The sequence below is a fragment of the Arctopsyche grandis genome, chromosome 1, assembly GCF_051622035.1.
Source record: "Arctopsyche grandis isolate Sample6627 chromosome 1, ASM5162203v2, whole genome shotgun sequence".
Taxonomy (NCBI): Eukaryota; Metazoa; Arthropoda; class Insecta; order Trichoptera; family Hydropsychidae; genus Arctopsyche; species Arctopsyche grandis.
In genome coordinates, this window is record NC_135355.1 from 25,971,619 (window position 1) to 25,982,559 (window position 10,941).

Consider the following 10,941-nt stretch of genomic DNA (forward strand, 5'->3'; position numbering starts at 1 on the left):
AAAGTGGTAACTGTCTCTACTGGAGAGGGCTACCAAATGGTAGAATAGGAGGAGTAGGGTTTCTTATCAATAAGAGAATAGAAAGAAATATTATAGAAATAAGCGACATATCGGAACGTATATGCTATATAGTATTAAGAATCTCGAGCAGGTACACTTGTCAAATCTTCCAAGTGTACGCCCCCACATCTAGCCACCCAGACGAGGAAATAGAAGACTTCTACGAAAAAATACAGGACGCATACGATAATAGCCGTCACCACTTTAAAATAATCATGGGCGACTTTAACGCAAAAATAGGACAAAAGGCAAATACAGAAAGAGCAGTAGGCAATTTTGGTACCGGCCAAAGAAACGACAGAGGCGATCGCCTCATATAATTCGCAGAACACAACAGGCTCTTTATCACTAATTCATTTTTCAGGAAAAACACCAACAATAAGTGGACTTGGGAGAGTCCTAAAGGAGACAGAAACGAGATCGATTTCATCCTAACAAATGCCCTGCACTCCGTTAAAGACGTTAGTGTTTTAAGTAAAGTAGATATAGGTAGCGATCACAGATTAGTCCGTGCCAAGATGGCCATTAATATAAATTGCGAACGAAGGAAATTAATAAAAGGATGCAGTAACTCTCCAGATTTCGCTCAACTAAGGTCTAGGAAAAAGGAATTCGAACTCGAACTTGGAAATCGATACGGGAAATTAAACCCAGAAGCAGACATCGAGGAATTGAACACTGTAATTAGTTCGGTTCTAACCTCAACAGGTAAGAAATTAGGTGGATTCAGGAAACAGATTAAATTAAGCAAAATTTCAGCGGAAACAAAAAACCTAATTAAGCATAAAAGGAATTTAGATAGGGATAATAATAAGCAAGAATACAATCTAGTAAATAAGGAAATTAAAAAGAGAATAGTCAGGAATGTCAGGGATTTTAACAGCAAGCTAATAGAAAATACCATTAAGAATAACCGTAGCCTGAAAAAGTGCAAACAGGATCTTTTCTTAGGCAAAAACCAAATGATCGCAATCAGATCAGAGAGCGGAGTAATAATTAGGAATAGAGAAGAAATCATAGACAGAGTTTACACGTTCTATGCAAAACTATACGAGAACGACAACGGCCAATTCCCCGCTCTGGAATCGACACACGGCCAAAGGGTTCCTGCAGTATTGCCTAGCGAAGTAGAGGCCGCGCTAAAAACTGCAAAGAACGGTAAAACCCCAGGGGAAGATAATATTCCCATTGACTTACTAAAATGTGGCGGCCCCCCCCTAATTAATATCTTAGCTAGGCTTTTCAGCAAATGCATCCAGAACCAAGCTATACCAGAAGGATGGAATAACGCAACTATCATTTTAATACACAAAAAAGGCGACAAAAGCGATATCAAGAACTACCGACCCATTAGTCTACTTTCAGCGGTCTACAAGCTCTTCACGAAGGTTATTACAGAAAGGCTGAAAAATATCCTCGACGAGAACCAACCTATAGAGCAGGCAGGGTTTAGGGCAAATTTCAGCACAATGGACCACCTCCAAGTAGTTGGCGAACTAATCGAGCGCGCCAACGAATATCAACGGCCATTGTGCCTAGGTTTCGTCGATTATGAGAAAGCCTTCGATACAGTTAGTCATAATGCAGTACTTAACGCTCTAAAAACACAGGGAGTGCCGGAACCCTATGTGGGACTGTTAGCTGCAATATATAAGAATGCCACAGCTTCGGTTAAAATTTTTTCAGGTACAGATAGATTTAGCATAGGAAAAGGAGTAAGACAAGGAGATACAATCTCGCCCAAGTTATTCAATGCGGTGCTTGAGGGAGTTTTCAGGAAATTGGATTGGGATACAGCCGGAGTAAGCATCAATGGTCGCTTTTTGAGTCACCTTCGGTTCGCAGACGATATAGTTTTAGTAGCTCGTGATTCAGCTGACCTACTTATCAGACTAACACAGCTGGACAGGGAAAGTAGAAAAGTAGGATTAAAAATTAACGTAGATAAGACTAAACTAATGTTCAATAGTTATTGCATGCCTGATAGCATCCCCTTAGATGATAAACCAGTAGAAGTAGTAAATAATTATTTATATTTAGGTCAAATAATTGACATGTCTGGTAGTAAAAATGAAGAGATAAAGAGACGTATGAAATTAGGGTGGAGTGCATTTGGACGGATGAATGCTGTTTTTAAATCAAAAATGCCACTCTGCCTGAAGAAAAGGATCTTTGATCAATGCGTTTTGCCAGTGATGACGTATGGATGTGAAACTTGGACACTGAACGCCAAGATGCAAAATAAAATCCAATGCACTCAAAGAAGTATGGAACGCTGTATGCTTGGCATAACGAGGAAAGACAGGAAGCGGAACACGTGGGTGAGAAATATGACAAGGGTAGTGGACATAGTGGATAGAGTGAAGAGATTGAAATGGCAATGGGCGGGTCACGTAGCTAGGAGGATGGACGAAAGGTGGACAAAAGAAGTGCTTGAATGGTACCCGAGAGAAGGCAAAAGAGTAAAAGGAAGACCGCAAGGAAGATGGGTGAACGAAATTAGGAAAATGTGCGGAATGAGATGGATGAGTGTTGCGCAAAACAGAGACGAGTGGAAGCGTGTTGGAGAGGCCTTCATCCAGCAGTGGATGGCGAATGGCTGTAAATGATGATGATGATGATATACCAGGAAGGCTTGACGGGTAGACCCCAATGCGCCTTCCTAGACAATTAATTGCAAACATTGCAGCATTTTTATTACATAAATCACTGTATATACGAAATTAACAATTAATTAATCCATTGAGACATCTATGGATTTAGAAATGTACGTAATTTTTTACAAATTGCTACCATTAAGCCAGCAGTTTGGCTTAATGGTAGCGTATATAATTAGCACCACTGAGACCGAAGGTTCGAGTCATCGTCAAACTGCTGATTAGGTTTGGGGGTTTTGTGACTCCAAATCGATCGTTTCTCTATCAGAGATTGCCAATTTTATCCGATCATTGCTGAAACGGTTCCTGAAAATTGGTATTAGATCATTTCCTGTTGTCACAAAAATCTGTCTGTGTATAATTTGTAAAAATTATGCACATTAATCTGAAATCTAAAGATATCTCTATAGACATCTCTATAATTTCGTATTTATTATATGTATAAAAATTGTACACAAAATCTAAAAATAATCCATAGTTGTCTCTATGATTATTATTTCTGATTAATTGTTATATGCTATGTATTCTGATTATGTGTATATTGTATTTCTGACCGTTAAACGTACACTTGTCGCATTGGAGCAATCTGTAATGACGAGTGTATATTTATTGTAACAATAAAATAAAATAAAATAAAATATGTACATTAAATACAAAAGATTTGTGCCAGGAGGTAGTATGATTTTTGATAATTTTAGGAACCGTTTCAACAGTGAAAATCAGATAAATTGGCAAACTCTGATAAGAAACGATCGATCGACTTGGTGTCATAACTATCCAAGTCTAACCAGCAGTATTAAAGATTAGCTCAGGATCGAACCCAATAATATCTGGGTGCTAAACATGAACGCAATCACAGCTGGGTATTGAGTACTATATGTATACTGATTCCAATAACGGTACTAACGAAACCGGCTCTACCCATTTTGACCGGTACTACCGGTTCGACCTTCTGTACTACCGGTAGTACAAAATAGACTATCAGTAATCAATTTTATATTAGTTGAAATGTTTTGAATTTAGAAGAAAACGTTGTATCAGCTAATTTGCATGGATTAGTCGAAGAATAAGTAAACATCCAACATCCTCTTTGACCTGCTATTCAAATACGCTGCTAAGCTGGAGCTCTACAATTAATTAATTCATATTTTATTGGTAATTGATTGAATTTCATCGCAAAAATTGCTTAAATAAATCAATACCGGTACATATGTACATAGTTCGGATTGTTTTTTCGGTAGTACCGGTAGTGACAAGTTTCGGTATTTTTTAAGTCCCTATTACATATGTACATACATACATACCTACATATGTACATATTTATATATAAAATATGCTTTTTTTCCACGTAAAAGAATTTAGATAAAATGAGTATAAATCTTTCAGTTGTGCCTTTTTTACAAGGCTTTTTATAGTCATTTTCTTCTATTATTTGACATATATTATAAAGTTGCGTCTAATTTTGATACATTGAATTTACGATTCTTCCAAAGTCACATTATGAATGTTACGGTGACATGGTACGATAAAATAATTTCGCATAGGTATTTAGGGTGAACTTGGAGATTGCCAATCCTTCTTTTTTTATTGTGATTTTCAATAATGAAAATATTGCGTGACCGATTTGTGTCGCTATACATTCAATAAATCACATGCACCCATATTTTCGCCGATAGACATCGCTGGTTTCTGTTGGAAAAGGTCAGTATTTGATGAGCTAATTTGGAATCATGGCTAAACAATAGACAATCGAACATGTCAGATACAACTTTCAGATATAAATACAATGAATTGTGAATTGATATTAATATTTAAATATTCTCATTATGATCCGTATCGTTAAAGGTTTGCTTTGCCCTACAATTAATAAAAATACCAAACTGTGATTAAACGAAAAATAATAATCGCAATTTTCCATAGATAGAATAAACAACTTTTCAAATTACGTGGCGTTTAAAATATTTTCCGCACGCAACATCATCATAAAATGTTTGAGAAAAACGAACTAATAATAAAAGCCTTAAACGATTACGTGTATAAACTATAAGTCAAACATAATAATTTCTCAAATTTGATTCACGAAAGAAATTCTACACTGGAGTATGCAGTCTTCTTCTAAACCATAAAATTAAAGATGTCGATTAAATATTATATTTGAGATTTGACTCAATTAATTATTACATTCGTAAGTATGTAATATATGTATATGGTACATACATACATATATGCATAATAAAGAGGAGAAAACGTCGTGTATAACGTCCAGAAGTTTTGTTACAGTTGATGCATTGCTCTCGGAAGACTGTCCTGAATAAATAACCTCTTTGCCGGGCGTATAAATCATTTGCAGTCAACCATTAAGTTATAAGTGTCATGTCGTCTTCTCGGTAGTGTTTCGTCATCCAAAGACGTCATTGAAAACCCGGGAATTCTGCACGAGTAGGGATGACAAGAGTGACCAGACGCTGACGAACCTCAAAATGCACCCAAACATTGGTTCAGTGCTCCCCGAAATTTTCCGGAAACGTGTTTTAAAACCGTTTGATGGTGTATATTTTTGGAAATGGTTTGTTGGATTATTTTGAGAGTTGAATTAGAAAATAACTGATTATGCAGTCGATTTGGAACTAATTAATAAATAAGATTTTTAGCTTGAACCAATTGTTTTCGATTTAAATTTTTGAAGAAGTGAGCAATAAACACTCGTATTAATAATATTGCTCAATTATTTTACTATCTGTGTAATTTAAAGCCATAAAATTCACCATTAAATTATTGAAAAAAAATCCTTAAAATGGGTCAATGTTAAAATCCATTTTTTTTTTTTTTTGAAAATACGACTAAAATGTTGCGAGGTCAATGGTAACTTTAGATTTTGGGATTTTTCGAAAGAAAATGATCATCTTATAGATAATAAGTAGCTAGAAAAGTTTAGAAAACCTTGCATCGATTTTTTCGACTTGGATTGAGTTTTCTCAGAAAATGAGATACATTTTCTATTTCGATTATTACGTTCAGTCCGTATAAAATAAATCTTAGATTATTTACTTCTCTTAACACATCTACTTACAAACCTGAATGAGCTGAATTTGAACGTAGCTATTAAAATTCCACAAAATATGTTCATATTTATTTTACTCTATATGTCTCACGTTTCTATTTTTGAACGAATTGTAATCTATTTATAAGATGTGACGCTAAATCACCGAAGCAGTAAAGAAATCACAATATGTTGCAGTGCGTGGGCGTGCATCGGTGTAGAATTGCATCGTGACGTTATGACGACAAATGATTTACGCTGAGACGGCTAAGTTTGACGAAATCATCCACGTTAAATTACATAAATCCATCCTCTTGTTGTGAACCAGTCGGAAACAATGCTCTGGCTACGCATCACATCACTCACGGACAGATCTGATTTTAGAACTGATGTGTATATGTGCACATATAATTGAAATGTTCTCGGAAATACACAAAATAGTCTGCATGGTGATGAAAATCACGTTTACTCTAAAAATGACGGTATATAAATAAATTACATTTAATGCAATAAAAGCATATTGAAGTCGATTTACATTATTTATAAATCATAAAGTGTATCTATATATGCTTGTACATATTACTTGTATTCATATTAACCATTTTAAATATACTTATGTAAATGAATGTGTATTTATTCAATTCAGTATCTATAGTTTATATATTTATAAACTATGAAATACGAAAACGTATATACATATATATATAAACCCCAGGGGAAGATAATATTCCCATTGACTTACTAAAATGTGGCGGCCCCCCCCCCTAATTAATATCTTAGCTAGGCTTTTCAGCAAATGCATCCAGAACCAGAACCTATACCAGAAGGATGGAATAACGCAACTATCATTTTAATACACAAAAAAGGCGACAAAAGCGATATCAAGAACTACCGACCCATTAGTTTACTTTCAGCGATCTACAAGCTCTTCACGAAGGTTATTACAGAAAGGCTGAAGAATATCCTCGACGAGAACCAACCTATAGAGCAGGCAGGGTTTAGGGCAAATTTCAGCACAATGGACCACCTCCAAGTAGTTGGCGAACTAATCGAGCGTGCCAACGAATATCAACGGCCATTGTGCCTAGGTTTCGTCGATTATGAGAAAGCCTTCGATACAGTTAGTCATAATGCAGTACTTAACGCTCTACAAACACAGGGAGTGCCGGAACCCTATGTGGGACTGTTAGCTGCAATATATAAGAATGCCACAGCTTCGGTTAAAATTTTTTCAGGTACAGATAGATTTAGCATAGGAAAAGGAGTAAGACAAGGAGATACAATCTCGCCCAAGTTATTCAATGCGGTACTTGAGGGAGTTTTCAGGAACTTGGATTGGGATACAGCGGGAGTAAGCATCAATGGTCGCTTCTTGAGTCACCTTCGGTTCGCAGACGATATAGTTTTAGTAGCTCGTGATTCAGCTGACCTACTTATCAGACTAACACAGCTGGACAGGGAAAGTAGAAAAGTAGGATTAAAAATTAACGTAGATAAGACTAAACTAATGTTCAATAGTTATTGCATGCCTGATAGCATCCCCTTAGATGATAAACCAGTAGAAGTAGTAAATAATTATTTATATTTAGGTCAAATAATTGACATGTCTGGTAGTAAAGATGAAGAGATAAAGAGATGTATGAAATTAGGATGGAGTGCATTTGGACGGATGAATGCTGTTTTTAAATCAAAAATGCCACTCTGCCTGAAGAAAAGGATCTTTGATCAATGCGTTTTGCCAGTGATGACGTATGGATGTGAAACCTGGACACTGAACGCCAAGATGCTAAACAAAATCCAATGCACTCAAAGAAGTATGGAACGCTGTATGCTTGGCATAACGAGGAAAGACAGAAAGCGGAACACGTGGGTGAGAAGCATGACAAGGGTAGTGGACATAGTGGATAGAGTGAAGAGATTGAAATGGCAATGGGCGGGTCACGTAGCCAGGAGGATGGACGAAAGGTGGACAAAAGAAGTGCTTGAATGGTACCCGAGAGAAGGCAAAAGAGTAAAAGGAAGACCGCAAGGAAGATGGGTGAACGAAATTAGAAAAATGTGCGGAATGAGATGGATGAGTGTTGCGCAAAACAGAGACGAGTGGAAGCGTGTTGGAGAGGCCTTCATCCAGCAGTGGATGGCGAATGGCTGTAAATGATGATGATGATGATATATATATATATATATATATATATATATATATATATATATATATATATATATATATATATATATATATATATATATATATATATATATATATATATATATATATATATATATATATATATATATCTTTAGTATAAAAAAATATTGACAGTCAAATTAAATAAAGTAATAAAAAAGAAAGATGTGTGCAAATTGCGCGAATTATGACCAAGATGAGGCATGTATAATAAATAAGCAAGTAAAAGGAATAATGTGGCATTGGACAGAACCTGACATGTACATAGTTAGACGATTGAAAAGCAGTTGAACAAAAAACTACTTGAATAAATTAAATTAATCAAGAGATACATGAAGAAAGTAGGGCTGAGTGGATAGTCTTGTGAATAGGGTTTCTGAAAACCCGACGGATCCGGGTCCAATATTTTGAAAACCCGACGGATCCGGGTCAGATCTGGGCCCAAAATCAAAATCAAAACTTCCAGATTTTAAATTCAAATTTTGTTTATTAAATAACAAAACATTATACAATTCTGGACTCAACTAAAAAATAGTTTGTTCGATAAATTCAAAACATTTTTTAATAACTAAATATATTTATTTTATGTAAAGTAATGTGAAATGGTAAACGGACTACTAGTCATATGTGAACTAGTCACAGGACAACCGGTCGCTCTAGATCGGTCACACGTGATTACCCGTCACACTAAAACTGGTCACACCCGAAAATTAGTCACGAAAAAACTGGTGACACCCAAAAATTCGACCAATTTTTAATTTTTGGGTGTGACCAGTTTTTTCGTGACCAGTTTTAGGGTGTGACTAGATTTAGTGTAACGGGTGATCATGTGTGACCGATCTAGAGCGACCGGTTGTCCTGTGACCGGTTCAAATTTGACTAGTAATCACCGAACCATGTGAAATATCGGCAGTAAAACAGAATGAAATATTGTATGTTATAAAAATTAATAATATATTTTTATCAGGCTATTTGTTTAATGAAGTTAAAATTAATTAACAAATAAATACAGGTCAATATTAATATTCTTAAAACAATCATATCTCAGCAGAGGTATACCAATATTATCGGCACATTTCGCAAATATGTGATTTTGTGTCTCTTTATTATTATAGAATTTTGTAGTTTTCCGAAAAATATAACGAAAACTATACTTACATATTTTCGGTCAAGAATAAAACTGATTTTTTAAGAAAATTACAAAAAATAATTACTTACCGTTAATAAAGTACTCAGCGTTAACGAAATCAGGTATGATGATGATGATAATGTTGAAACGATGTTTACACTTTGAATTCTTATAGTAATCTAAGGCAAAATTCTAAAAATATGTACACTGTATATGGGTGAAATTCTAAATTTAGCCAAATTTCAGTACGCCAAATCGCTTTCGGTATTTATTTTGGTATTTGCAAAATCCGTTCCATTGTTTGCAGTTTTCTCAGAACTCATAAGTCGTAAAATCAAGTTCTCGAACAAATAAGGTCATATATGAATCTTGTACACGTATAATTTATAAATAACACATACATATTTGGATATTATCAATGTATCGATTGAAAATCATTTTGAATTTTTACGTTAATACTCGAAATTTTAAATATCTGGATACGGCGGGCTTTGAAGCCTGGATCCCGAATCCGGGTTTTAAGTTATTATCCAACCGGGTCGTGTCGAGTCCAGAAACCCTACTTGTGAACTATGAAAAGAAAATGTGTACAAGATCGACAAAATAAAAACTGAAAAAGATGCTATTTTGATGATAATTGTAAATAAAATAATAAAGAAATCCAAATAAGGATATGGGAAAATATACCGGGAAGATTGTTTTGAAAGATCATAGGGCTTCCGATTTTGATAGTACATAATAATATATATTATGCAATTTTGCTGTTACCATATTTAGTGGAAAGATTTCAATTTTTTCGATTATAGTTTGAATATATGAATATAAATATAATTTACGTGCAGGCAAGAAAATGAAAACAGAATATAGCAAATATAACGCTCCAATGAAATGTAAAATTTTCCTAGAAATGTTGGTCTTATGTATGCCAATCAATCTTCAGAAACATCATATTAAAATAAAGATTCTACGAATTTCAGTAATCTACAAAACACATTAGGAGTATTTATAGCACTTAAAAATTCAACAGAAATTTTACGATCTACTTTTAATAGTGGTTTGTGTTTACAGGTGAAAAAGCATTTTGAATGTGATGCTTAATGCATACATTTTATTAAATATAAACGAAAACATTACAGTATCTTTCTTAGCAAATGTATTTAAATATATCATAATATATCTACGATACTAAACTTTAAAATTATAATTTGAAAAAATCTACTTTTCGATAATAAAAGAAAAAATTAAATAATTTTCTTTTTGATATTTTATTTCTTAAAAATATAATGTGGAAAATTATTATAAATCATATTTAAATAAGGATTATGTCCAAAAGAGTATTGAGAATGCCATTAGTAGACAGGAGACTGCAACATATGGTGATTTTCTTTCTCCAATTCTAGCACATTTCCAAAATGTACCCAATAAACTGAAAGAAAATTTTTTAAATTGTTTATATAATACATATATAGACATACTAGAAATTACAAAGATGCTATATGTAAATACAAACCCTGTTTTATGCCTGTCCATAACACTAGGAAACAGCGATCTCAAGTATGTACATGTGCAGATCAAAAATAGAACGACCGACAGTAAACTTTGAAAATTGAATATAGCACTCTATAAAGAAAAGAAATAACAGTATTTAAAATGTACATAAAAATCATAGCATCTTATATTAACCTTCAATTAAAACACAAGACGGAAGCTTAATAATTTTAATCATTTCAACACTACAAATGAACTTGTAATCGAAAACTGAATTTAAATAAGATTAATTGATTCATATTATTCATAAATTTAATGAAAATTAACCAAACTTACCATTTTGACAGAGAGCAACGTGACGTTTCAAACGTCAAAACGCTTG

The 10,941-nt window shown here is 34.1% G+C and overlaps 1 protein-coding gene across 1 annotated transcript; it reads right to left on the reverse strand.

Annotated features, from left to right (window-relative positions):
- Positions 1–10,362: 10,362 nt before the first annotated feature.
- On the reverse strand, positions 10,363–10,941 carry ksh (transmembrane protein 167A-like protein ksh). Its single transcript, XM_077434352.1, has 3 exons — positions 10,896–10,941; positions 10,582–10,691; positions 10,363–10,497 (listed from the first exon to the last, which is right to left on the reverse strand). The coding sequence occupies exons 1-3, from the start codon at positions 10,896–10,898 to the stop codon at positions 10,392–10,394; spliced, it is 219 nt and encodes a 72-aa protein (XP_077290478.1). The 5' UTR covers positions 10,899–10,941; the 3' UTR covers positions 10,363–10,391.

Coding starts and splice junctions, on each gene's coding strand:
- ksh (XM_077434352.1), bottom strand. Junction 10,498..10,581: donor ATGGACAGGCATAAAACAGG/GTTTGTATTTAC, acceptor ATTTTCTTTCAG/TTTATTGGGTACATTTTGGA.